The sequence below is a fragment of the Osmia lignaria genome, chromosome 5 (genome assembly GCF_051020975.1).
Source record: "Osmia lignaria lignaria isolate PbOS001 chromosome 5, iyOsmLign1, whole genome shotgun sequence".
Taxonomy (NCBI): domain Eukaryota; kingdom Metazoa; phylum Arthropoda; class Insecta; order Hymenoptera; family Megachilidae; genus Osmia; species Osmia lignaria.
The window spans coordinates 6,353,190-6,380,717 of NC_135036.1; the positions used below are offsets into that span (position 1 = coordinate 6,353,190).

Genomic DNA, 27,528 nt, shown 5'->3' on the forward strand with positions numbered 1-27,528 from the left:
CCACCCTCCCAAGCCATTTATTATTTTATCCCTCTTCATGGGCCTCGGCTCAACCTTCCCAGTTATTTATTATTTTATCCCTCTTCATGGGCCTCGGCTCAACCTTTCCAGTTATTTATTATTTTATCCCTCTTCATGGGCCTCGGCTCAACCTTCCCAGTTATTTATTATTTTTTTGTCTTTAAGGGCCTCACAAGGCCCAACCCTTTATCCCTGCATCCCTCACATGTCTGCATCCTTAACATCCCTGTATCCCTTATATCACTACGTTCCCTATATTCCTGCCGGCATTCCTTATACCTTGGCATCCCGTACATTTTTGCATCCCTTACATTTCTGTACCCTTTATATCTCTGTATCCCTTATACTCCTAAATTCTCCCTGCATCTCTTGTATCCCTTCAACCCTTATAATAAATATATTATAAATATACTTATGGCCACTGGTTCGAGTAAAGGTAAGTAAAGGTAAGTAAAGGTAAGTAGTTTTGTGAAAAATAATTTTAAATTTAAATTTTTGTAAAATTTAGTTCCTTTTTTCCCGCCAGAGGGCGCTGATTCGACATCGAAAATTTAGTTCGCATTTTTGCCGCTAGAGGGCCAAAATTGGTGCATGGTTTAGTTCCTTTTTCCGAAACCAGATGGCGCTGATTCAACATCGAAAATTTAGTTCACATTTTTGCCGCTAGAGGGCCAAAATTGGTGCATGGTTTAGTTACTTTTTCCGAAACCAGATGGCGCTGATTCGACATCGAAAATTTAGTTCGCATTTTTGCCGCTAGGGGGCCAAAATTGGTGCGTGGTTTAGTTCCTTTTTCCGAAACCAGATGGCGCTGATTCGACATCGAAAATTTAGTTCGCATTTTTGCCGCTTGAGGGCCAAAATTGGTGCGTGGTTTAGTTCCTTTTTCCGAAACCAGATGGCGCTGATTCGACATCGAAAATTTAGTTCACATTTTTGCCGCTAGAGGGCCAAAGTTACGAATGCGAAAACGTGAGTTTAGGGATGTAAAAGTGTTAAAAGGATCTAAGGGACCGCAGAATGTAGGGAATAGAGTGATATGTGGGAAGCAGGGCTGTAAGGAAAGCGGGGTCATAAGAGGCACAAACGTTTAAGGGATCGAGAGATGTAAGGGATTGAAGGGTGTAAGAGATAGAGAGGTGTAAAGGATAGAGGGATGTAAGGCATACGGGGATGTAAGGAATGCAGGGATGTAAGGAGTGCATTGATGTAAGGGATACAGGGATGTAAAGAAAGCAGGGATGTAAAGAAAGCAGCCATGTAAAGGGTACAGTGAATAATGCAGGAATATGTATAAGGGGTGCAGAGATGTAAAGGAAACAGGGATGTAAAGGATGTACACGGGAGTAATAAACCCAACACGTTCGTCCTGCTAATGAGTTTATTCTATAAGCTAACAAGATAAATATAGCAAATTAAATGATCACAGAAAATAAAATACAGATATAGATATGTTTAGCAGGTAGATCTGCACCACTCGGCGGTCGCTATAAGACTGATGCTGTTTCACTTCGCTCTAGGTCGATTGGTTCATAACGGTGCCGCAGCCAGCTACCTTTACTCGAATCAGCGACTGTAAATATGTTTTTTTTTTTTTTTTTTTTTTTTAACGTGAGGAAATCTTGCATAAGACCCCCCACCGTCCCCTGGGGCAGGGCGGCGGGGGAGTGTCAGATTCCTACTGACTAAAACCCCACGGCGACCGATTCTGGCGCTAAAGGAGGGCTATGGAACCTTATGTGTATTACTCTGAAGCCCTCCACGCCTGGCACACTGGTGCCCATCTGAGGTGCCTAGCATGTGGCCGACACTAGGGGTCGCACCCAGTGCCGGCTTCTACTTAGACCGCGTGCAAAGGCGTCTGGAGCCCCCACTCCCGACGCCAGTGGCCCTGACGGCCCCACCGGTTTTGGTGGTGAAGCCGTCCATCAAAGATGGTAACTTGATGGTAACGTACCATCAAAGTACTTACATACATACAGACTGTTGCAGTGCGAAGCATTTCTCATTTTTATATTAGGATAAAGCAGATGGCGTTCGTTCTCAAAGCACAAATTCGAAACCGCTTGAAAACAAAGGAATGTCTAGTCTTGGATGATCTTGGATATTGTTGGATATGTAGGTGTTAATGTAGGTCTCAATGCAAAATTAAATGCATTAAATGAAACTGTTTGGCAATCTGAGTTTACATCTTCATTCTTACATTGTGATCTAATCTCGACGCCAAACTGTCTCACACAGGGGAGTATGTATTCCATAAAACATAACCTTTTTGATATCAGCAGTGTTGAGATTATTTTTAATTCCTATTCATTCTTGACTTCCAGAAAGGAACGAAATCGAGGCAGCATGCCAGAACCAGTACATCATCAAATAAATGCTGCTCGAAAAACGTTCCAAACATTATACCAAATATCTAAATTATTAAATACAAATTTAGATCCCACGACATTAAGTATATGTATTCGATTATGTGAGAATGGTGTAAATCCATATGCACTTGCAACTGTAGTGAAGGAGTTGCAAAGAGAAGTTAAAGCCATGGATAATACTAATCAGTTAGAATCTCCAACTAGCAAATCTAGTTTAAATAAATAATTAAATCCATGTTATACGCTTAATAAATAAAATTGATCTGATAGTGAATAATTTTTCATACATATTTTAGTTGGTTACAATGAAAAAGTACATGCACTGTTTGTAATGAAAAATGTTAAATGATTAATTATTATTCCTGTTTGATATTAGTTTAACAATGTAACCACAGCATTAAAATTACATGACGAACAAAATGTTTAACTTTATTCCTGTCACATAGTTTACACAATTATATAAATTTCATTTTATGAATTTGTAATTACACCATTGTAAAGTAAATAAAGAATAATACTACAAAGAAGGTTAAATTGAAACTATGCAACTTTATACATTAAAAAGAAATTTCACAGGAAAGACATAAATACAGATACACATAATTTGAATATTAAATTGATTTTTGTAATTAAACAAATACTTATATACAAAATTATAATATATATATTTGATTATCAAGATATGTATATATATACAAACCGAAAATATTTAGTATCTTTAAAGAATATACACAGTAAAAAATTACAATTCTTGTCTTTTCTTTCCCTCATCCTCAGGCTTACTTACTTTATTAATGTTTGCCATATTTGCATTCTGAAATAAATGATAAATAGCTGTAGTCTAACTTAGACTACACAAGAAAGAATATTTCAATTTCATTTGTTACAATAAAGTTTTACCTGTTTCTTTGGATCTCTATAATAGGTTTGCCCTTCAAGGGTAACATGAGACAGTTCTGGTTGTTGCAATAAAAAATTTTTGGCATCTATAGCTTGTGAACCTTCGCGAAATAAGAAGATAGATCTTTTTTTATCAATTGGATACCTATAAAATAAACAATATAAAACAATTAAATTATTAAGTATTTATAACTATCTAAAATAAAATAACAAAATGATACCTTTCCGCAATAATGTGGTTATTTTGAAGGCTACTTTGCCAGATCTTCATTATTACATCAGCTTGTTCCACTGAAATATCTTCATTAGTATCAACAAACATCATAACACCTTTACCTTTTTTTGTCATTTTCAATACATTATCAGGATTAGACATATCAAGCTAAATGAAAAATTTATACATATATATAAATATATATAATTCGTACGATTAACAGAAATATTTAAAACCAACAATTACCTTTGATATATCAATTTTTGGGCTAGGTCTAAGATGTTCTGGTAATTCATCGGGTTCCAATGGTTCATCATTTTCCTTAAAGAGTAAATGTACTTTAGTATCGTTTATATTTGCTATATACCTCTCTCATTGTTTATATACAAAAAGTAAAAGGTGGAAACAAAACAATATATGTACCTCCCATTGATCTAACAGGTGTTCCAAATCAGCATCGGTCATGTCTCGTATATCTTTGTCCTTCCATGATTTTTGTTTATTTGATTTTGCATCATTAGCTGCATCCACGTATAATAGCAAAAATATGCTACAGAAAATAATTTCTTTTCTCATATTAATAAATTTTTAAAAATTAATATTCAGTACAAGGTCTACAGTACTTTGATCATCACAGAACTAGCACATTTTGAGTATTATCAAGTCTATTTCAAAGCAGACACTACTGTTATACAAATCTGTTTAAAATGCCTAAGCACTTATATTGTTATTGGACAAGAAGAAACTATATATAAAATGAAAATAAATGTCCCGTTATTGAGCTCCATTCATTCCTGAAAGAAAAACGATTAGTGTTGCCACCTACCGTAATTCGAAATACAACAGTGAGTACAACAATATTCACAGTTTCGGACGATGATGAAAATTGTAGGCGATATGTCCATTGTTTGGATCCTGTGAAAATTGTGAAGCTATTATTCATTGAAACTCATGTTACAAGGTACGATTCATTTATCGCTTTGCCATTGAGATAAAGAGAATTTCATTTAGTTAACAGTATTATTTAGCACAAAGTAGGTCAGAATGGTATTCGTACTTCTGCTTGTGCTATATTCAAGTAATTTTTGAGGTGTGTTTAAAATTATACGCTACGCAGTAATGTTGATGTTAAAATATTAATAAAACGACTAAGTAAAATGATTAAATTTATTATAAATAATGTATGTATCTTAGAAATTTTACTAGTATACATAAAATAATACACTCTAAGGTCAGTGGACTGTGTATTAAAGAATATATTTTAAAATAGCAATCATCATTGACTTTTTGTTAGGACATGTCATATACTGTTGATTTGTGATAACATTTAATGTCAATAGTATTTGTGACTGAATTATATATTTATCATTGATGAGACATATAGATTGTTTGCTATATTCCATTATAAATAACAAACATTTTTATTTTTTTCTAGATTACCATGCAGATGCATAAAAATAAATTATAAGTATTACTGAAATCTTTTAGTTTCTGAAAATTAAAAACATAAAACATGAATAATTTTCAAGTTGCGGTTAATATTAAAGAAATAATAGAACTTGGAAAACTTTTGCATCAAAATGGAGATAAAATATTAAGCGCATCAAGTAAACTGTCTTTGTCAACTACACTGTTATACAATTTAAATGAAGGTTTTTCAGTAATAGTCAATGAACCTGAAGATTTAGAGGGTTCATTTCAAGTGTGCAATAGTTCAGAAATTGATATATTTCGTGATTTTAAATTTCTACATGACTTTGTGCAAAAGACAATTGGATTGAAAGTGACTTACTGTCCAAAAAATTCTGACATCCCAGTTGATATCACAAAATTTAGGCATTTAAAATACTTGGAACTGAAGAAAATAAATATAGACTTAGTGAAGGGACTCCAAGGTATCAGAGGTCAACTTGAAACTGTTATCTGTGCTGGTAGAAAAGGAGTTTGTACCGTAAGACAGCTATTAGGTAATTATAATTAGATAAATTTTAATTAAGAAATATATCTTATCGTTCGTGTCTCTTATGATAATAAAAAATTTATATAGCTTCTTGTGGTGGAGATGCTGGCATTGGATTTGTATGGGGTTCATTAAAACATTTAGCATTACCTCATAATGCTCTTGAAAGACTGGATACATCTTTGGAATTAGCACCTTGGCTACAAATAATAGATCTGAGTCATAACTTCATAACGTCTGCTGAAGAATTATCTTGTTTACCTAACTTAAAATATGTAAACCTTGGGTATAACAAATTAGAAACAGTACCTACTTTTAATAAAGCTGCAGTGCATTGCTTGCAAGTATTAGTTTTAAAAAATAATTACATAGAAAATCTAAATGGTAAGACATTATTGCGTATAGTTTATTTATCTGAACTTTAGGAATAAAATAGTTATGGATAATTTTTATTGAAACAGGTTTGCAAAATATAGAAAGTTTAACAGAATTAGATTTATCATACAATTGTTTGATGGAACATTTGACTTTGTGGCCTTTAGAAAAAATGTCGACTTTGTTATGGATAAGTTTGGAAGGAAATCCTTTATCATACCATCCAAAACATAGAAAGTTATCTGTACAATATTTACACCCATGTTTAAGGGATAGCAAGGTAAATTAATAGAAAATGGTAGTATTATAAAATAAATTGTGATTGAATCGAACCTGGCATTACACGAATATAATAAAATTTTACGGTTTAGTTTGTTTTAGATCATGTGCCTCTTTCAAAGTCAGAGAAACAACTTATTGCCGAAAATCGCCTTTTTACAATCAGATCCAAACAATCCGCATCAAATGAAGTTCTGGCTTCATTGACAAACTCTGTCAGTTCTAGTAGTCTATCTACATCTGTTAATGTATTTACCACTAGTGAAATTGTTGCAGGAAAATCTATAGATATTACGAACAGTGTAGAAAGAAATTTGTCTAAAAGTAAAAAGAAATTAAACATAAAAGAAGCTCTTATCGCAGAAGATGATCAAGAAAGGAAGGAATCAGAAGCAAATTCTAGTATTTGTAGTTCTTATTTAGGTAATAAATTATCATTTGTCATTGAAAATTAATCCAGTGAATAACGTGTAAATGCAATTAAAACAATATAAATCATTTTTACTTTGTTCTGTAGAAACTTCAAAGGACCACTTAGAAACGAAAAAGCAAATTTTAGCACTGAGAGAAAAATATGGAGAGGATAATTGGTTAAGCAGTCATGCTGGAACATTTGTTCAAGATATAATGGGGTTGCAAGCATCATCGAGTCCTGTATTAACACCGGAATCTACCGTAAAAAATTTAGATGGTACAAGTCCTATGTCAAATACTCAGGACGATGCAATTCTTTTAATTAAAAATGCAGAAAGTAAAACGAAAGAGGAATTGGAAACGAAAGAGGATGATGTAGTTGATAGTGAAAAAGAAAATCAAACTAAGGTATTAAACGAAGAAGAGAATATTTTTGAAGAATCTAATGATGCAATAAGTACTAATTTAAATATACCTGAACCTCTTTATGATCCCGAAGAAGGTACATTATAAAAAATTAAATGTAAATTCAGGGTAACAAATAGTTATTTTAATTATTGCTTTTTTGATATTTAGAAAAGGGGGATCTATATTTGGTTCAAAAGAAGAAAAATGATAATGAGTTAGAAGATTTATTCTTAATAATAACTTTAAAGTAAGTACCTGTTATTGTATCAGTTTAAAGCTTTTAGATAAGTCAATATTTATTAAATATAAATATAAACTGTATTATTATAGTGATATTATAGAAAGAGATGCACTTTCTGGCAAACTAAAGTATTCTTGGTCAACAAATTCTGTGTTGTCATGTGTACTAGGCAGAAGTGAACCAGTTACAGTAGACATAATTTTCGATACAACTCGAGAGAATCGTCAAAATAGGAGATACTATGTAGAACCGGATGCTGCAAAAGTAAGAATGGGAAACATAAACATAAAAACAAATGACGAGTAATATTAATATATAATCTAATCATTTTACAGAAAATAGTAGAAATAATTGGCGAAAGAATGAAGAAGAGACCTATATCATTGAAAGTTTTTAAATGCATGAAATGTTCAACTCATTTTTCTCAAGATACAGAATATATGACAGTCATAACTTCATCTATGTCAGGTATGTTCATGAATAGATATTCTGTTAATTATAAATCAAGCATTAAAATAGGCAAAGTATGATATAAAATTTATTCCATCAGGTGTGAAACAATTAAAATGTCCTACTTGTGAAAGCACCCTAGTCATAGAAACAGATGAAATATCAACTCTTGATGCAGAGAGTGATGTTTCGGAGGATTCTTCTGAATGTATGATTAAAAATCAGCATTCAGAAAACACTATGAAAACTAACTTGCAACATTCTGAGTCTTTTTCTAGTATTGGTAAGCTTTATTTCAGTAGGTGCATGTTATACTTCAATCAAGTTAATCCAAGGATAATTAAAATATTTTACATGTTACTTCTTACAAATATGCAACTATTAGTAATTGATTAATTGTAAAATAATGTAAAATAATCAAGTTGTGCACTCATAAGGTTCCTACAGTAATTATTAACTATATAATTGTTCCTTTATAACGTTGAGTTTGTGTAGTACTAGTGGTCTTTTAAGTTTTATCATAGTAATAATATTCATTAACTGATTGAATATGAACGCACTAATTATACTGCTGACTGCATATCCATGCATTTTACTATCGACTGGGACTATAACATACTAATCCCGGTGCAGGTGGAACGGAGGGTGGAGCTAAATCCGTCACCACTTCTCTGGTACACTCCGACTTTCACACCCAAGCTCAAGCCTGCTGTAAGCTACAGCCACAATATTTTATTACAGCACTTTCTGTTTTCTCAACCTTCTTTAAAAGATATATTAGGCTGTATATTAAGTGCTTAATTAGTTAAGATTAAATACTATTATTAATGGAAGCTTACATTTTTAAAAATTTTGTTTTATAATATATTTATATCAAAGCAATTGTAGCTTTTCTATTTTATTTAGAGGGTTCACTATAAATAAGAATTATATAGAAACTCGCAGGGAGAATATAATCTATATTTTTTAAACATATTAAATACTTTATGTTGTCAATAAAATCTTTTGTTATGTCAAATATTAAATGTTAGAAGTAAGTATTAACATTTGATACTACAATTATCATTATAATTATTATTAATAGGTTCAGCAACGAGTTTGGAAGAATCACGAGAATCTACACCATCTATAAATACGTTGAACAAGAAGTATGAAAGTGATATTGAGATACTCAGCAACCCCAGTCAAAGTAGTATTGAAGTTCTAGATGAAACATCAAGGTAGAATCATTATTTAAGTTATCATATTTTTCTCTCCACATATAAAGTACATCTATATTTATATGCTTATTTCTAATTAGAAAGTATAAACATATAGATCCTAACTAATTGATCAATTGTTGCTTTATAACATTTGTATAATTATCGTAGAACTCATCTGACACCGCATAGAAAGCGTTCTTCAGAAGAAAGACGTACCGCAGTTGCTCCATCTCTTTTAACGATACCAGATAAAGTGCCAATTACGACTGGTTTAACCGAAAGTAGTTCTTCAGGTTTGCTGCAAATTTTACAATAACTGATGTTGCGTGATTATCTGTAAATAATCACTAATAATATTGTGTTTAATAAAGGTTCCTTAACGGATAGTATTTGTACCGCGTACGAAAATAAGCCAATTAAGCAAGCTACTGTAGATGAAAAATCCCTTAATAACAGCACTGACAAAGAGATGAAATTCACACCTGTAACAAATTTAACTTCCATGCTAGGGGGTAAGTAAACACATATGTTTTCTATGTTTTAATTTTAAGGTTTCTTTGTATATTAAATGTGGTAATAATCAAATTATTAGGTTTACTTCAAAGCATAAAGATTGGTAGTAATAAATCATTAGTGTTGAAAGAAGAGGAAGCATCAAACTTCCTTGGTAGTAACATTCAGTATTCCTATACGGATTTCGGAAGTATAGATCATAGAATAAAGTTGCATATTATTTTGAACATATTTGAACACGAAAAGGAGGAACTTATTCTTCTTCTTAGGGTAATGTTATAAAATTTACCGTATTTTATTTTTAAGTTGTCGTTAAAGATTTGTTTCTAATTTTTGATCAAATTTCAGGCTGAAATTCTTATGCAGAATACGAAAGATACGTTTCCTGGTTGTTTAGTTCTATCTACATCAAAGGTTTATGTTCTTAAAATTGACGGATTTGAGGGGTATAAATAAAATTTCTTATGATGATTTTATATTTTTTTAAATCCACGTTTTATTATAATTTTTGTATTTATATTATTATAGAGAGGATCCGCAACGTTGGTTGCATAAAGAAATCAGTTGGACAATGGATAGATTGAGATGTTTTGCACCTCTACCATTTAAACAAGGAGTTCTGATTGAATTAGAACAGCCTATCAAATTAAATGAGGAATTACACTCTACTATTACATTTTTATGTATTCTACAAGATTTTCAAAGAACATCAAACTTTTTATTTTATATCACTGGTAAACAAAAAGATATTTCAATTATGTACCATGCAGCTACAATTCTATCTCTGAATACTAACTTATAAACATTTATTTGTAGATTTATCGTTGCCGCCTAGTTGCGAAGTTGAATTCACGGTACCGGAACACTGTACCATTTTTATGCACCGTTTATTAAAAAATTGTAAGAATTATCAAGATGGAGATTCTGTGAGACTACTTGCCTTATTTTCTTCTGCCTTATTAAAATATCAAGATCTGAAGGTTCAACTTAAATTATCCAGTTTAATAGTAACTGCATCTGTTCTGGTAATATGCAATATGCAATGGCTTCTATCTGGTAGCAATGAAACACCAAATATAATAAGGGAACAAGCTATGAGCAACTTGATCGGATTGGTAAGTAATATATTTCTCTTTAATTGTAATTTTAATAATAGGTTTATATTTGATTTCATTGCTTTCTATGTTGTAGGAACATTATAGTTCTACGCTAACCCTAAATTTCTTAGACGAGGTAATGGGACAGGAAGAGTCATGGGTTTTAGATTTTGTTTCTGCAAGTGCTGCTGAAACGGTCATAAATTCTGTGCAACCACCATGGGAAGAATTATTCTCGATTCCATTACAAATCACAGTTGGCAAGTCGCAAAACGCTGAAAACGTGTAAAATGATATTTTACTCGCATAAAAGGATATTCTAGTCGAACAAAATATATCAGGTAACCATTAAACGAATATTATTGGTTAAACTGAATCAATAAAACTTGTGATCCAACATAATTTTACACATGTTAGTAGAATGAATAGTTTTTTTTCTTCGTAAAATCTGTGTAAGTAAATGAGTAAAGAGAACAAAGTGTAATGTTTGACCAACAAAAATATAAGTAATCATGTATGATATAGAAAAACTAGTAATATACTGTGAGTAATACTTTTTAAATTCAGAAAATTTCATTACAGAGATTTATTATAATTTTATCAATATTTTAAACGTCACAGCATATATCTTTGGATGATTTTTAGTACATTTCCGTACCTTGTTAGAAATTTTAAATGGTGCTATTAAAATTAAGATATTCTATTTTAAAACACGTGTTACTGCAAAGAAACTTTTGTATTAATAGTTTATTGCATACCTTGTATAATAACACTGTAAATGTTTATTCGTTATTTTAATACTGAACGTGATATATTGACAATTTATCTTCAGCAATGTTACGTTAATCAAAAAAATAACTTTAATATAACAAAATAAGCACATATTTTTATATTACGAGAAAGGAGAATCATACAGGTGTTATTTAATTTTGAATGTTTGTTTTGTAAATATTTAAAATGTGTACAGAAATATTACACGTAGGTGTAGGTAAATGCATATTCACCAAATTTTTGTATGCTCCCTTTGCGTTAAAAAAGTGCAAAAGTTTACAATACTGAATAATACTTGAATATCGTTATCAATCTGTGATATATATTTTGATTTTTATTACATATTTCACGTGCACCTGTACGTCGTAAAATTTTATAATATTAAATTAAGAAGAAACATAAACGACAGTGTTATATTCGCTAGATCAAACTTCTTGGTAGTTTAGTTTAAGTAATGCAATTAAACATAAATTATTTTCTTTATATATTATATTAATGTTCGTGAAATGTCAAATTTTTCTGGAATTAATATAGCTCAATATACTAAAGATAATGTTCATATCATTTTGTATGTATATATGTAAATAAATTGTTATTGTGTCTATTATATATATACGTATAAAGTTTTCATTATAATTTCATAGTAAAAATAAATGGGTACAATGTACAAGAAATAAATATTCAGTTTTGCAAATTTCTTTTATTTATACATATAAAAAATATATTATTATTTAATTATTAGGTACAATTCGTATGCCACTAAATTTATTTATTTTTTAACTGTTAATTAATTTTGTTTAGCAAGTGTTACATACGAAGTGAACAGTTGAATATCGTATTAATACAGTTCTAATAGAGACAAAACACAGAAAAGTGTGTACTCAAGGTATTCTGTACCAATGATAATAAAGAATACAATATGTAAATGAAACAGTTGGGAGATGCTGGAAATAACTTAGTATGTTCCTTAGATGCATACATGAAGTATGTATTCTAAGTGCATGTTACTGTTCCATTGAATTCTTTTTTTCATAGATTTTAAATATTCCATAAAAGCATAATTAAAAATACATTTAAATAGACATGTCTAATATCGTAAAAATTATAAGTTTACTACTTGTAACCAGTAAGTTTAACTATTCCTTTTAACTATTAATAATAATATATAAAATGTGCTCAGATAAAATTGTGGTATTATTAATATTCATATTTTCCTTAGTATCACTTGTTATTGGACATTTTGGATATAAGAAACGTGGTATGTACTATAATATTTTGTATTTCTTTTCTTAATTTTTATTTACTATTTAATATAACATTTTAGATCAACACATTTGGGCTCAAACATTTAAGTTGTGTGCTGGAAAGTTACAGTCTCCAGTATCTATATCAACACACAAATCAATTGCTCTTCCTTTACCAGCACTTGAAATAATTGGATATCATGATTATCTTCCAGGACCATTGTATTTGAAGAACAATGGTCATTCAGGTAACACAACATAATCAAATGACAAGATAATGATATTTGATAACAAGATAATGTTCTTTTCAGTTATGATGACTATTAACAATCATTCAAAACGGAAACTGCCTTACATATTTGGTGCTGTGTTCGATACAAATGAAGAATATGAAATAGATCATTTACATTTTCATTGGGGTGGAAAAAATAACAGAGGATCTGAACATATTTTAAATGATATTAGGTATAAAATAAAAGAAAAAATATAGAATCTCTATGTATTCGCATAGCATTAATCACATTATCACTTCGCTGTAGGTATCCTATGGAGATGCATATAGTTCATAGAAATAAAGCATATTCAAATTTATCTAATGCATTGAATCATGAAGATGGTCTTGTGGTTTTAGGAATCTTTTTTCAAGTAAGTTGAGATCTTTATAAAATATACAAATTTAACAAGAAGTTATACTGTTACATTATATTTAGTTACAGGAAAAGGATAACAAATTGTTATACCCCCTTGTAAATGAATTGATAGATGTAAAATGGTTAAATGAAAAAGTGAAATTAAGCACATCTATAACATTGATTTCATTGTTACCTCGTAACATAGATGTATTTTATACCTACAAGGGTTCTTTAACTACACCTCCATGTAACGAAGCCGTAACGTGGATCATTTTTTCGAAACCAGTACCAATATCTTTTGATCAGGTACGTTTCATATGATACAATTAGTATGTTAATATTTCTATTTCATAAATATTATTTATTACAGTTGAATGAATTTAGATCACTTTCGAATGGAGAAGACAGATTAGCAGATAATTATAGAAGATTACAAGATATAGGACTCAGAAAAGTGTATGTTAGGAGATTGAATTCATCTGATGAAACTGTTTTAAATATCACAGATTTAGATTGGTTTATACGTTAGATACATTCTTCTCAAATTTATATAATATTTAATAAATGTTCTGCTAATTGCAATCCGAAATATGATTTATGTAAGAAGTTAATAAGAACAAAATAATTCACTGAAATAAAGTAATAATTTAATTTATATTTTTCCCGGTTCGGAAAAATGGGATGCGTTTTTGCATCCAGGTGGCGTTCTTTACCTGCCATTACCGTCCATTTTTACCCAACGGCACTACGGCCAACACTCTTCCGCGCAATTTTGAAACTTCTTTATGCTTACGTTAATCGCTCTTTTCGCTTTGCCCGTTACATTTACTCTCTTACGCTTTTGCGATACTTTTAGTTCTCGCTCGCTCTTTTACATCCCCCTTTTAGTCGCCTCTTACGACAGGCAGGGGTTACCGTGGCCGTATTCTACTCCCCCCGAGCCACAGGGGGATAAAGTAATAAATTAAACAGAAAAAGGGGAAATAAAATCTTGATTTGGTAACACAATAAAAGCTTTTTCGACTCTTTTTGATTTTGTGTTGGAAGAAATCAGTTAAAATCTATACAAGACTGAAAGATTATTGAAATAATTGTTTGACAAACTTGTATTAAGCGCGACCATTAGTTCTGGCTAGAACTATTTACATCTTGCTTTATTGTGAACGGATATAACGTCTCTATGAACAATAGAGTGAAACCCAATTTTCTCTAATTGACGGAACAGAAACGCACGACTAGACTGTAGCGCATGCGGCTATGTTGTGTCGATCTCCCCACTCAACCAACTGTGAAGAGTGGGAGACGACTCCATACATAAAATTCTATCCTAGCGCCATCTCTACAAAGACAGCTCAAACTACTCAACAACTTACCGATAGTTTTTTCGAAAGAGGGGAATACTTATCGACTTATCATATGATAGTCGGTAAATTGTTGAGTAGTTTCCACAGTTTTCGTATAGATGGCGCACGCGTTCCCCGATCGGTAAGTTGTTGAGCAGTTTGAGCGGTTATTGTAGAGATGACGCTAGGATCGAATTTTTAAAATATTGAATTTATGGCGATCTTCTTAAAATATAAGTTTTTCAAACAATTGCAGAAAGCAGAAAATCTCAAAACTTTAATTTGGACAAAGAAAGAGAGTGATTATGCCCTGAATTTTACTTGCATTGTACTGGCACGATTTCCCAGAGGAAAGTTAGGTTCATTTGAAGCTTACATAATTAAAAAAAAAGAATAGAGGTGTTCCCCTAGTTTTACAATGGAGTGTATATTCCAACAATGTTTAATTCTGACTACTTTAAAATAATTTTATAGCTCATAAGTTATATAACATTTGTTATTAAATAATCCAACACTGTAATTATTTTCTTTAATAAAAATCAAAATTTGTATTTCACTAAAGTGACGTTATTTTCCTTTCTCCTAAATTATACTAAATTTTTTATCTCTAATTCTATTCAATTTTAAATTTTAATTACTTTAAGCTCAAAGATACTCCTTTCCCAAAGAAATTTCCCTAAAACCCTTTTTCTTCAAAAGATCCAGAATAGTTATTCATCACCAATAAATAGAGGATGCTTCTATCAAGAAGCGTTGAAGGTCCATGAATCAACGAAGGAAGAATCCTGGCGCCAGGACGTTGTAGTAATCAGAGGCGGTCACTGTTCCTCCCTTCTGGAATTCATTTTATCTCCGACGCAAAATGCAATTTGTAGGAATTCTCCTCAAGGCCTGGCAATGTTCGACAACGATAAAACAAGCCGGCCGGAAGCAGATAGAAGACTATCGCGGCAGCATGACGACGGAAGTGATGTTCCCGCCTTCGATTCGGAGCGGAATAACCCCGAAACCCGGCATCCTTAGTCCATTCATAGATGCAGAACCATCTGACATCAGTTGAATTTCATTTCTAATTCGTTCAAGTCTTATAGTGTTTTTTCTTGGATCCTCCAGGCATCCCTTCTCTTCTTCCTCGGTGTTGATACCTTCTAACATGTGCACAAGATTTTCATTTTAACAATTCAACAGTGAAAGAGTTAAAGAGGGCGTCTCGAAACTGGTTCTCGAGTTATGATTAGTGTGAATTGTTTCCTTGGGAGGTAAATGTTCTCAGGATGAAGATATCTCGATTGACGTCCTTTCTTTTGTGGGTACTCTTCTTGAGCCAGTGCAACGCTTTGTTTTTAATGTCGAGTAAGTGACAAGTTGATTTGTTAACACTTGATGATTGAAATTTATCAAATTTTCAAAATCATTTTTATAGACTGTGATGTTAAAAGTAGAAAAGTAACGGTACCATGCTTGAAAATTCGTACGTGGGTCAAATCACTCACGTGGCAATATAACGAGAGTCTACTGTAAGTCTACTGTATAAATTTCATAGGGGTGGAATTTTCATTTGATGTTATGAAATATTCTAATCGATTATTTAAAATTTTTAAATGTATTGTGAGTCGCTGATATAGTGACAATTTAAATTCGATTTTTAATTTAATATGTTATTCACGTTTCAATTGTTATTCTTACATTATTTTCATTTCTGTGGAACCTCGGTAAACTCTGATTGAATAGGGTTAATAATAAAAATAGAGACGAGCTTATGGTATTTACGTTCGCACTTTCCACCTAAAATAGAGTAAATCTCTCTGTTTAATTCAAGGATTTCGCGTCACTTGCACGGTTTTAGCTTCCACGAATAAAGAAATAATGAGATCCCGCTTTTTAAGCCGATTAACTTGTTAAGCTCATCGTTGTTTAAGCAGGTTTCAAATATTTATAATATTTGAGAATAATGAAGAATTAATAGAATAATTTAATCTAACTAATTATCATTAATTAATCATAAAACATATTCAAAATAAAAAATTTTCATTTCTCTCTTCAATTACAGTAGACTCTCGTTATATTGCCTTCGACGGTATTGTAGGAGAAGAGAATTTGTAAAGCTTCGAAAAATTAATTTAAAGGAAAGAGGGGGATTAGAAATGTACCATTTTTATAAACTATGATAATAGAAGAGTAGAAAATTCAAATCATTGAAATTCACTCACGTGGCAATATAACGAGAGTTTACTGTACGTATAAATTTCATAGGGGTGGAGTTTTTATTTGAGAAATCCTATATAAAAATACAAAAGTCAATCGAACATTGAACAATTTAAAATTGAATTAAATAAATAATTAAACGAAATAATTTCAGGTGATTCTCGATACTATGGAAAATTCAAGCAATTTAATTTATCTGTTGAGAAGATAGGTGTCCTGTGGTAAGGCTGTTAAATGGGAAGGTCCGAGCAAGGGCCAGGGGAAGGATCATCAGGTTCAGTTGTCACGAGGGTTTCACTCTCGTAGGTAACAAGTATTCCACTTGTATTCAAGGCAAATGGAATACACCTACGCCTGTATGCGTCAGTAAGCACGGCTTTCTAATCACACTTGATAAAACTCTGTAACAGCGGATTTTAATTAAAACGTTCGCCCGCTGCGACCACGCCAGATTTCCCTCTTTTATTTCGTGGTTATCATTAAAGTTTCAAAATCAACTGTATCATTTTCTATTAATTGGACGACTGGCGTTAACGTATCTCTGATTTTTATGCTTAAATTGTTCACCGTTATTCTTTACTTTATTTTTATCTATTTTATCAGGCACAATTAATGACTTTTATATAAAGAAAAAATAGAAATTAGTATGGAAATTAAAAATAATTTTTGTTGACGTCTATGCAATGATTGATCTGTTTTCTAAAAGAGTAAGAAATATAATATTTGTAATGTGTTTCTTCACCCTCGGATGGCGGACCGTGGAGAGAGCCCCAAGACGGCGGACCATGGAGAAAGCCACAATTCTAATTAAATTCTGTACTTAAATTATTTTTCCAATAGAATTATATTATATTATGTAAGAAACACAATGTATCATATTTTCTATTTTTTTAGGAAAAGGGCCAATCATTACATAGGGGACAATAATTGTATATATTATTCTATGTTCTAATTTAATATTTTTATTACACCGTTTTACTTGGAATTTCTTATTGATTTTTTTCTCACCCTGTTAATGATTTTCTTAATTGCTTCATTAGACGCAGAATGCCCTCCGCCTCCGTTGCCCGAACACGCTCTGGTGGCACCAAAATACAACGGTGCAATATTGATGTACTTCTGTGAACCCGGTTACGCGTTAATTGGTCCTACTGAAATTTTTTGCAACGGTATGCAGTGGAATGGAACAACACCCCATTGTCGAGGTGATCCTTTTTTTACAATTGATTTTTTTTCTAATTAACACTTGGAAATGGTTGCGAAACTTTTGGCTTCCACGAATGATCAAAGAGCATCCGAGCATTTTCAAGAACGAAAAGGATATAGAGGGTGTTAAAATAAAAGAGTTTTTCATCTTTTCGATTTTCTTCTGGACTTTGAAATTCAATCTTTAGTGGACTAGTTTGTAACTATTTGAGCTTTCAAACTGAGCCTCTTCGATAATTAGAGATTAAAACTTTGGATCTCTTGTAATCTGCTTGTGAACTCTGAAATTTGATGTATCTTGAAAATTACAAGAAGCTCTAAACAGCTATGTCTTAAAATGGTATCTTTTGAAATTATGAAAAATAAAATTCCAAAATCATAGCACTCGAAATTCCACTTTATGGAATTATTAAAAATTAAATTTGAAATTTCAGTCACTGCAAATTCTAATTCTTAATTTTCCAAAACCAAAGCAGTCGAAATTCCACCTCCTGCAATTATTAAAAATTAAATTTCACATCTCAATTATTGGAAATTTTAATTTCTAATTATTTACAATCAAAGCAGTCGAAATTCCACCTTTTGCAATTATTAAAAATTAAATTTCACATTTCAATTATTGCAAATTTTAATTTCTAATTATCTACAATCAAAGTAGTCGAAATTTCACCCTCTGCAATTATTAAAAATTAAATCTAATTAAATTATTGGAAATTATAATTTTAAATTTTATTATCCTTTAATTATTTAAGATGCCTTGAATCTCTCCTCTTCATTGTTTCCTTGGATCATTAGATGCTTCCCTTAAAATACAGTCGATTAGAGCCATTAGAGGATTCATTAACTGAAAATACTCATTTAATGTTTTTAATTAGGTACAAATGCGGCAGCTCCTATGCAGTGCGATTTCGAGAAGCCAGATCTTTGTTGGTGGGAACAGGATCCTCAGCACGATTTCGATTGGCGACGACATAATTTTCAAACACCGAGCTCTCACATAGGAACTGGTCCAACACACGATCACACATTGGGACCTGGAAACGATGGTATTTGTTAATTTAACATAATAAAAAAAATAATTATTTTTACAAATGATGTAATCAGGACCAAATTTAAATTTCTGGGTCTCAGGGTCGTCAAACCTTCCAGACCCCCCTTGATTAATAAACTAGTTTGAAAAATTGAAATTTATTCTAAATAAAATTCAATATTTCTGGACATAGTAAATAAAAAATTTATAACAGGGCTCCCTATAGCCTTTTTTGAACCTTCCCTTAATTCGTTACTGAATTTTCAATATTTGCAACACGAGAGAATTTTAACGAGGGTAAATTAAATAAATTTGCATAAAAATTTGCGATACAATGGAGATTCATATTTACATAAATGCCTCCATTAACGCAAATTAAATTAACCAACCGGCTTAATAAATTTTCAATAAACCATAATACATAAATCCGTGTAAATTTTTATACAGATTCTTTTCTCATTTAGGTTACTATTTGTACATCGAGGCGTCTGGACGATTGGAGAACGACACGGCAAGAATCATTTCACCTATTTACAACGCTTCTTACACGGAAAATGGTTGTTTCTCATTTTGGTAATTTCATTTTCCGATATTTCACAGCCGGTAATTGCTACTAAAAGCAGAACGACGTTGGTAATTAATTAATTTGTCGCTGTTCTTTCAACGGTGAAAAGGTCGATGAAAATAAATTCTTCCTCGTTGATGGTTAAAAAAAAAAAAGAGAAATAAATTTCTGAACGACAGAGCAGCAGCTAATGAAACTTCAACACGGTCTACCGAGCAAAAATACGTCTCCTGATAATTTCTGGTTGCTACTCGATAGTATTATGGATCACATAATTACGGGCTGATCGGCGAGAGTTCATTAAGGGAACGAGCTGTCCTCGATCGTCATCTGAATATAATTTCACCCTCTGTCGCTATTAAAAAGGTGTTCGTTTGGAGGGATGGTCGAATGAATAATTTTCATGGGAATATCACTGGTATTATTACGCCCTGTAACATCATTACACGGTTACAACATTGAAGCTCGATATTACTTGCTTAGCACGTTGATTAGCACAGTGAAAATGGGCGTTTGTTGTGGGCTCTAATTATTACGAATAGGAATAGTTAATTTCCAAATGTCAAATTTCAAACTCTGTTACATTATTTGTACAACAGCAATGTTATTCAAAATGAAGTTTCATATCCCAGTTACTGGAAATTCTAATTTCTAATTTTCCAAAATCAAAGCAATCGAAATTCTATATTTTGTAATTATTAAAAAAGAAATTGTACATTCCAGTAATTGCAAATTCTAATTTCTAATTTTCCAAAACCAAAGCAGTCGAAATTCTATATTTGTTAATTATTAAAAAGGAAATTTCACGTCTCAGGTATTGCAAATTATAATTTAGCAATGTTGGTTACTGATAACCCCATGGAATTCAACCTTTCAAATATTGTTTTATTATTATTTATATAGTGGTGGTTTGCAATATTATCGATTTATATTTAACGGTTTTCAAAAAAATAATAGTAGCTTTTTAAAGGGGAGAAATTTTTAATACTATTATTACTTTCAGTTTTTATTTTCACTTGAGAAATTTTATTAATATGGATTGAAATTACAGGTACCATATGTTTGGAGCCACGACAGGTGCTCTAAATGTGTATTTCAAAGAAGAGAAGGAAAACTCACCCCGTTTGATGTTCACCAAAGATGGTGACCAAGGGAACCAATGGTTCCATGGTGTTTTCAATCTTCCCAAAGCTAAGAAAGGTTTCCAGGTAAAGAAATAAAAATATACGTATTTGTATTTCAACCTTATTAGTTCACCTGTTAAATAAATAATTAATTTCCACTAATATACATCAGTATACACATCTCTTCCTTCGTATTTTACAACTTTTGTATAAACAATTGGTTTGTATTTTCAAAATTTAAAGAAAGGATGAGATTATTACAAATTTTATGATATGTCTGACTAAGCGCGACTATTACTACTGTGAGAGTAGACTGGCCCAGTGAAAATGTGTACGTATAGTCAGACATACTGAAAATTTGATCATTAACCCTTTATAAAGGGATGCTCTGTCACATGGAAGGGTCATTCTGACCCATAATAACGTCATTATGAATGTATACAAAATTTAAAATACATTTTTACTTTTAAATATTATATTTAACCCTTTGCGAAGTAGGTGAGTAAAAGTCACTTCCTAAACCTCATGGGATTAATTTTACCTCGAATATTATTTATCCACAAATATACCATCTAAATAAAAATGCACTTTAAAATCCTTTTATTGATTTTATAATAGAGTCAGGTCTAAATAAATAAAGATTTATCTTTTAAAAATGAACCAACGCGATAATTTGTCAATTATTGAAATAGACTCGTTAGGGTTAATTTAACCTAAAGTTAAATGTATCATTTTTAAACGAAAGAATTTCATGTACCGAAGGAATAATTTTTAAAGAAATAGAGTGAAATTTAGGAAATTAAAACAATAGGAGATACAATATTGAATTTAAATTGGGGCTCTCTCCATGGTCCGCCGTCCGAGGGTTGACGCGTTATTCGACTGGTATCTAATACCGTTCAGCATCGTTACCTGACTGCAAATTTCATTTCGCTTTCAGATCATAATCGAGGGTGTACGTGGCAGTAGTTACGTGAGCGACATCGCCATCGACGACGTCGCGATTCTGCAGGGTGACAAGTGTCGGGATGCGAGCAAAACGGAAACAGATGGTGTCACGGAAGGCGACGACGGTAAATCCGCATGAATCTCAATGCAAACACGTCATTTAATTGAAATTGAAATATCAAATCACTGAATTAATAACCTCTTCAAGGAGTTGCAAAATACAATTTTTTAAAATAAAATTTTTTGTTAAAATTTACTTTAAAAAATATATAAATTAAATGTAATTTCCGAAGAATTCTGGCAATTTATTCTATCGAGAAAACTTTTCATTTGAATAATCTCTGCTGACATATTTGATCAATACAAAGAAGAGATGTAAAGTGGGTATAACGTTTTCGAACAGTAATCGCGTGCCATGAAAAATTGAGCTTGCAACCCTCTAACTAGTAGCTGGATAGGTATCTTTACATTTGAACCGATACAATGCTTTCTAGATCAAATCGAACAAGTGAATGCGCAGCAGAGCTGCCGCGGAAGATGTAAAAATAGTGTGACATACAATTTTACGACCACGATACTGCCCACGCTGTCCGATGCTTGTCTTTGTACCCTCGACTGTGCTGAACATTCGATTTGTTGCCCGGATTACGCGGAATATTGTGTTCTCGGTAAGTGTACATCTAAATAAACTACAACTATCGTTCAATCGGTCAATAATTTTAAACTCACGTTGATTTTCCTCGTCTCCCAGCATACACGGAAGAAGTGACAATCGCGATGGCACAAACAACAGTTCACAATTATGAAAATGGCTCGATTCCATCTGTAAAAAAGAGCACTATGTCAGATACGACGACAATGAGGATTGGTTTTTATGGTGGCAAAGGTATGGGACACAACAAAATATAGGGGTGGGATTTTTAGGGTTGTTTTGGAAGAAATCATGGAAATAGGGGTGTTAATGGACTGACTATACATTCAAAATACACAAATTCTAATATTTCATTAAATAATCACACTAATCATCCCATGGACTCCTTTTCTTTCCCAAAATGTGGGGTTGAGATTTTAAGGGTTGGTTTAGAAGAAATCATGGAAATAGTGTCAGTGGACTGACTATAACATTCAAAATACACAAATTCTAATATTTCATTAAATAATCATACTAATCATCCCATGGACTCCTTTTCTTCCCCAAAATGTAGGGTTGGGATTTTACGGGTTTTATTAAAAGAAATCATGGAAATAGTATCAGTGGACTGACTATAACATTCAAAATACACAAATTCTAATATTTCATTAAATAATCATACTAATCATCCCATGGACTCCTTTTCTTCCCCAAAATGTGGGGTTGAGATTTTAAGGGTTGTTTTAGAAGAAATCATGGAAATAGTGTCAGTGGACTGACTATAACATTCAAAATACACAAATTTTAATATTTCATTGAATAATTACACTAATTACCCAATGGACTCTTTTTCTTCACCATTAATTAAAAATCTGTACCCATTACATAGTAGTTCAAGGAAAAATTGGGAGGGGGGTGAGAAAAGTTAATAGCCCCTCTATTGATAAACGAAGAAAATTAGGCTTATTAATTATCTCCACAGTCATAATGAAATTGACTAAATTGTCTTCAAATCTAAATTCAAGTATATTAATTAAATAATTATTAAGGTATCTCTATAAATCCAAAAGACGACATCGACCCCGTCACCCCGAAGCCATCGCCGCCAACCACCATGAGAGCAACCAGGCCAGAGATTGATAAACCGTTGAAAACAACGCGACCAACCACCTCTGTCGCTGTCACCACCCCGAAAACTGTCCAGACAAAGGAAACGCCATTTGTAAAAACGACCACCGTTACCGGGAGATACGTACGAGTGGATGAGCAAGCTGGTAAAACGAATTCTTGTTCACGCTACTGATCGACAAACTTTCGATCCTTTTATGTCCGTCCTCTGACAGGATGTTTTGAATGGGAATCGAGGAATTGCTTTAGGGATGAGGGTGTGTTTGCTCGAGGTGGAAGGTTCGAAAGTAGGTCGTAAAGTTACTTTTCTCTATGGTAGGAAACAAGGTTTCCATCGAGCAGGGATCGTTCCTGGGTCATTGGTAGTCTGTGAAAATACATATATATTTTTCTATTTTAGATATCATGGGAATTCTTTTATTTATAAAATTTCACTTACATCAGAAAATTAATTTTATATTTTTACTTTCACAGTCTTCACAGTGCTGGGTTAGGGGGAGATCTAAATGGGGTTACAGAGGGCCCCTTATAAGTCTTCCAGTTACTATATCAAAAAATATTTTTAAAAACAAAAATGTTTATTTAATTTTCTTTAGAATAAATTTCAATTTTTAAACCCTGTTTATTAATCAAGAGACCATCGAAGATTTGATAGCCCCAGGTTCCAGAAATCTTAATCCAGCCCTGGTACTTAACAATTTCAATATTTAATAATTTTCTATCTTTTTTTTCCACAGATGCCAACACAAAAAGACAAGAATCAGAGAAATTGCATCGAGCCTCGACGAAATTCAGTTCCCCTGGGATCATAGGGATAGTTGTGGGTATCATAACAGGAATAACTATCTCCTCTATGGTGGTGATTATTATATTGAGAAGAAGAAAGACCTACAAACGTGGAACGAATGGATCGGCTCTATCAGAGGACAGCGATGTTCGTTTTCTAACGTCTGACGAGATCTTAGACTTCACTCTAGCCAGACCCAATGACAACGATGAGACATAAACGAAATCTTTTGGGATACCAAAAAACGAGTTATTAAAGATAATTGACACGAGGAATCGCAGCGAAGTCTAGTTTTTGAAGGAGATATGTAAATGTAATTGTATTTAATAATTAAAGAAGGATTAATATTCATAAGTAAATAAGTCTTGGTTGGTGTAAATGTATCAAGGATGATATAAATTATAAATGAAAAAGGTAGCAGATAACAACCATTAGTTTCAAAATGAATCTGATAAATTTTTTCATATTACTTGTTCAACTTTAACATTTATCATACTGATTGAAATTGAAATGGTATAGATGAAGCAAATTATAGTTTATCAATAATAATAATTTTAGGATTAATATATTGTATATAGTAATATCAATACTCCTTATAGATATAAGTTTATAAAATAAATAAAATTTTATTTAATCTATCATTTAGAAATTTTCTATGCAATATTTTGGAATTTGTTAAAATTCACTGTTAATAGTGATGCAGTTAATTACAATTATTTTTCAAGACCTTTTTTATAAAATTTTGTATGGAAAAATTTTTCAACCTCAACCTTCTATAATATTGTTAATTTGTCTCTATTTTCTAAAGTTAATCTACCACTAAAATTTGCTATCAGATATAATACTGAAATTCCTAGCTCATCCATCTGTCTTTCGCGAAACACGAATTCAAATTTTATTCGAAAAGGTTTGGAACAACATTATGGTTCACTGGACTGTAATTAAACGTCAGATAGCGTAACGCCTGGAAAGGGTAGTTTTCCCTCCACCTTTCAATGTAATCCTCGAATTTCTCCGAATGGTGCTTATCTGGTCACCGTATCGATTCCTGTGAAACATAGCAAGGATTGCACAGGTAACCGGAATGCTTTTGCACGGGCTACACCTACGACCGGAAATCGTAAACGGCGATAAAGTAGAGTAGGTGGAGTAACCTTGTTTCAGTTGTCCTTTTCTCAATGACCATTTCTGATCAGGAATCGCGATAAGAGAAAACCCCTGGAAAACTTCGAAGGTTGAATAGATATCTATGAGGATCTCCTTTCTTTCTTTTCTTGGAATTACAGGTACGTTTGTTTTTTATGGAATCTATGAAATTGGCTTTCTTCTGATTATTTTGCTAATTAGATATTGTACTTTGATCGTTAGAATTTTTTTTTAATTTCCGTCGCACGAATGTTAGTACTAATGATAAAGGTATTAGTTAAAATTAACTCTTGGATGGCGGACCATGGAGAGAGCCCCAATTTTAATTGAATTTTGTACTTCATATTATTTTTATTTTCTAAATTTTACACTGCCCCTTTAAAATTTATTCTTCTAATTTAAATGAAACTGTTTTATTTAAAAATTATACAATATGAATTAAATTAGATTAATTAAAATTATATGACCCAGGCTTCACTGTTGAAGGGTTAATATTGATGGAAGGAGTATAAAAATTAATTTTGCAAATTTTCACACTCATAATATAATTAATATATATATGAAGATGGTAATTATTTTTTTTTAAATTCTTCTAACATTGTAATACTTTTCTAGAATCTCTTACTATTTTCGTTTATCTAATTTGTTGATTAAATTTCAAATAAAATACCACGAAGAACCGAGTGAAGTAGAATGAACAAAGCTTACCACTTGAAGTTCAGCCGGTTAGTCCGTCAGGTTAATCGATAATCAGCTTAAAATAGCGGCATGATATTAAAATTAAAATTTGCACCGCATCGAACCCTAAATTTAGGGGTTGCGTTTTCGAACCTTTCAACCCTGTCCGTGACGAGTGGTAACACGCGCTTTCATCACGAACTTTTCCATCTTCTCAACCTTTATTTGAGAGCAAGGATTTACTTCGAAACTCTTGTTCGTCGAAACGATTCGAGGACATCTTTAATTGCCAATAAGTTCTCGCAACGTCAGTTCTGCGAAACCGACCGAAATCTTATTACAAAGAATGTATCAACCTTGATTCGAAATACAATTATTCCACCCTATAATTACTACGCCATTCGTTGAATGCGAGTCCCTTTTTTGCATTTATTTTTCCTCCCCTGGAAAATTTATTATAAGTAAAAAAACACCTATTAAGAGAGCAACTCCTATTCTTAATTTGATATAGCAAATAGTTGTAAGTTTTCAAAAATTAATAAAATTATCAAAATATTTTATGTTCCTTCTTTTTCAATAAATTTGCATTCTATTGCATTTCATTTTTTGAAATAAAATTTCAAAAGCAGAAATTTCATTCTCCTTTTTTCATTCGAGGGAAACAATGAAACCATAAAATCCATTGCAATAAGTTGCATCACCTTTCCCCCGAGATAATATCAACGCTGTTCTTTATAATTAAAGCTCGAACAACGATGAAATTTAAGCCAGTTCGGAAAGTTTCTTTAGAGCTCAGTGGAAAGCAAGATTTTCCTTTCCCGAAAGGGAAAACTTTTCTTCGTCGAATGGTAAAATTGCTAGCTGTCGAGAGCCGTGGAAAACTTGGCTCGAGTTGACAGAAAAATTGCAGGACCGTGAAACTTATCTAAAAATTCCACGTAGCAGGTGTCAAAATGCTGCCGGAAACTGCTCGTTTTCTGAGATTGCTCCGAAGCTGTTCGCACTTATACGAAAATAAAATTTGAAGAAAGAGAGCTTTCCATGGATAAAATATACTTCTGTGCGATTTTCAAGTAAATAAAAAAAAATTATAGAAATTTGTTTCTCGCCATACAGATATCGCGTGTACGATTGTTAATTTTTCAATGATAAAAATAAAGCATGGTATTAGTACAAATTTTATTTTCTTAATTATAATATTAATTGCAATCCAGTCATATAGAATTTGATTAATCATTATAATTTGTTTACTCTTCAAAAAATATTATTTCTTTATTTTCTTCAAAGAACCGACATGGAATTCTGAGTAAACCTCGACGGTCACATCTAAACAACATTTTTCTTTCTCTTTTCTCTGGGGTAGAAGTAAATTGACTCAATTGCCGTTTAAAGTATCTTATGGTGGACAGGTTTGAACAACACCGAGGTTGTTTCTCTGGGATTCTCGGGGTTTATTGCTGGGTTAAAGAAGGCTCTTTCGGGGGATATTAAGAAACGGAAAAAACTACTGAATCGAGTTAGATTGACCAGACGGTATAGAGAGCTTGCTCGAAGCATGATGGTACCAACTGGGTCAATGCAAATTGGAGGTTTATAGTGTACCTATTTATAGTTGTACTTGTGATCTTGTTAATTGGATTATTC

The 27,528-nt window shown here is 32.0% G+C and overlaps 5 protein-coding genes across 10 annotated transcripts; 4 read left to right on the forward strand and 1 right to left on the reverse strand.

The window, feature by feature from the left end:
- Window positions 1–1,960: 1,960 nt before the first annotated feature.
- LOC117607847 (mitotic-spindle organizing protein 1) lies at window positions 1,961–2,815 on the forward strand. The gene is made up of 2 exons (XM_034332029.2): window positions 1,961–2,266; window positions 2,349–2,815. Exon 2 carries the CDS (start codon window positions 2,371–2,373, stop codon window positions 2,617–2,619), a length of 249 nt encoding a protein of 82 aa, XP_034187920.1. The 5' UTR covers window positions 1,961–2,266; window positions 2,349–2,370; the 3' UTR covers window positions 2,620–2,815.
- A 176-nt stretch (window positions 2,816–2,991) lies between these two features.
- Window positions 2,992–4,286, reverse strand: boca (LDLR chaperone boca). The gene is made up of 5 exons (XM_034332028.2): window positions 3,931–4,286; window positions 3,754–3,828; window positions 3,515–3,675; window positions 3,294–3,438; window positions 2,992–3,207 (listed from the first exon to the last, which is right to left on the reverse strand). The coding sequence occupies exons 1-5, from the start codon at window positions 4,081–4,083 to the stop codon at window positions 3,136–3,138; spliced, it is 606 nt and encodes a 201-aa protein (XP_034187919.2). The 5' UTR covers window positions 4,084–4,286; the 3' UTR covers window positions 2,992–3,135.
- Window positions 4,287–4,331: 45 nt separating this feature from the next.
- Window positions 4,332–12,157, forward strand: LOC117607844 (uncharacterized). 4 transcript variants are annotated; one of them, XR_004582245.2, is made up of 20 exons: window positions 4,332–4,468; window positions 4,943–5,474; window positions 5,555–5,851; window positions 5,929–6,122; window positions 6,214–6,544; window positions 6,639–7,037; window positions 7,112–7,190; window positions 7,274–7,448; window positions 7,520–7,652; window positions 7,735–7,917; window positions 8,268–8,345; window positions 8,719–8,854; window positions 9,005–9,129; window positions 9,208–9,348; window positions 9,429–9,619; window positions 9,698–9,795; window positions 9,878–10,083; window positions 10,166–10,464; window positions 10,541–10,787; window positions 12,019–12,157. XR_004582245.2 is itself a non-coding variant. In XM_034332023.2 (19 exons), the coding sequence occupies exons 2-19, from the start codon at window positions 5,021–5,023 to the stop codon at window positions 10,733–10,735; spliced, it is 3,714 nt and encodes a 1,237-aa protein (XP_034187914.1). In that variant the 5' UTR covers window positions 4,332–4,468; window positions 4,943–5,020; the 3' UTR covers window positions 10,736–11,749. The 4 variants fall into 4 exon arrangements, 3 of the variants coding, with proteins under 3 accessions (XP_034187914.1, XP_034187916.1, XP_034187915.1); XM_034332023.2 differs by lacking the exon at window positions 12,019–12,157 and having other exon boundaries at window positions 10,541–11,749; XM_034332024.2 differs by lacking the exon at window positions 12,019–12,157 and having other exon boundaries at window positions 4,462–4,597; window positions 10,541–11,749.
- Window positions 12,158–12,200: 43 nt separating this feature from the next.
- On the forward strand, window positions 12,201–13,724 carry LOC117607845 (carbonic anhydrase 2). Of its 2 annotated transcripts, none has more exons than XM_034332027.2 (7): window positions 12,201–12,343; window positions 12,437–12,475; window positions 12,542–12,709; window positions 12,773–12,926; window positions 13,001–13,106; window positions 13,178–13,399; window positions 13,464–13,724. In XM_034332027.2, the coding sequence occupies exons 1-7, from the start codon at window positions 12,301–12,303 to the stop codon at window positions 13,620–13,622; spliced, it is 891 nt and encodes a 296-aa protein (XP_034187918.1). In that variant the 5' UTR covers window positions 12,201–12,300; the 3' UTR covers window positions 13,623–13,724. The 2 variants fall into 2 exon arrangements, with proteins under 2 accessions (XP_034187918.1, XP_034187917.1); XM_034332026.2 differs by having other exon boundaries at window positions 13,172–13,399; window positions 13,464–13,723.
- A 1,717-nt stretch (window positions 13,725–15,441) lies between these two features.
- On the forward strand, window positions 15,442–24,603 carry LOC117607854 (uncharacterized). 2 transcript variants are annotated; one of them, XM_034332038.2, is made up of 11 exons: window positions 15,442–15,789; window positions 16,849–17,007; window positions 17,682–17,846; window positions 18,723–18,893; window positions 19,342–19,450; window positions 20,494–20,650; window positions 21,507–21,639; window positions 22,009–22,182; window positions 22,266–22,400; window positions 23,216–23,419; window positions 24,011–24,603. In XM_034332038.2, the coding sequence occupies exons 1-11, from the start codon at window positions 15,711–15,713 to the stop codon at window positions 24,277–24,279; spliced, it is 1,755 nt and encodes a 584-aa protein (XP_034187929.2). In that variant the 5' UTR covers window positions 15,442–15,710; the 3' UTR covers window positions 24,280–24,603. The 2 variants fall into 2 exon arrangements, with proteins under 2 accessions (XP_034187929.2, XP_034187928.2); XM_034332037.2 differs by having other exon boundaries at window positions 15,443–15,789; window positions 23,195–23,419.
- The last annotated feature ends 2,925 nt before the right edge of the window (window positions 24,604–27,528 follow it).

Excerpts from the sequence above, each read along its gene's own strand:
- LOC117607847 (XM_034332029.2), top strand. The coding sequence starts at position 2,371 with ATGCCAGAACCAGTACATCATCAAATAAATGCTGCTCGAAAAACGTTC.
- boca (XM_034332028.2), bottom strand. The coding sequence starts at position 4,083 with ATGAGAAAAGAAATTATTTTCTGTAGCATATTTTTGCTATTATACGTG. Across the intron at positions 3,439-3,514 it reads AACCACATTATTGCGGAAAG|GTATCCAATTGATAAAAAAA; the intron begins GTATCATTTTGT and ends TTTATTTTATAG. Across the intron at positions 3,208-3,293 it reads ATAGAGATCCAAAGAAACAG|AATGCAAATATGGCAAACAT; the intron begins GTAAAACTTTAT and ends CATTTATTTCAG.
- LOC117607844 (XM_034332023.2), top strand. The coding sequence starts at position 5,021 with ATGAATAATTTTCAAGTTGCGGTTAATATTAAAGAAATAATAGAACTT. Across the intron at positions 8,855-9,004 it reads GTTCTAGATGAAACATCAAG|AACTCATCTGACACCGCATA; the intron begins GTAGAATCATTA and ends TAATTATCGTAG. Across the intron at positions 10,465-10,540 it reads TGAGCAACTTGATCGGATTG|GAACATTATAGTTCTACGCT; the intron begins GTAAGTAATATA and ends TCTATGTTGTAG.
- LOC117607845 (XM_034332026.2), top strand. The coding sequence starts at position 12,301 with ATGTCTAATATCGTAAAAATTATAAGTTTACTACTTGTAACCA. Across the intron at positions 12,927-13,000 it reads CATATTTTAAATGATATTAG|GTATCCTATGGAGATGCATA; the intron begins GTATAAAATAAA and ends ACTTCGCTGTAG. Across the intron at positions 13,107-13,171 it reads TTTTAGGAATCTTTTTTCAA|TTACAGGAAAAGGATAACAA; the intron begins GTAAGTTGAGAT and ends CATTATATTTAG.
- LOC117607854 (XM_034332037.2), top strand. The coding sequence starts at position 15,711 with ATGAAGATATCTCGATTGACGTCCTTTCTTTTGTGGGTACTCTTCTTG. Across the intron at positions 17,008-17,681 it reads ACCTACGCCTGTATGCGTCA|ACGCAGAATGCCCTCCGCCT; the intron begins GTAAGCACGGCT and ends TTGCTTCATTAG. Across the intron at positions 20,651-21,506 it reads AAGCTAAGAAAGGTTTCCAG|ATCATAATCGAGGGTGTACG; the intron begins GTAAAGAAATAA and ends TTTCGCTTTCAG.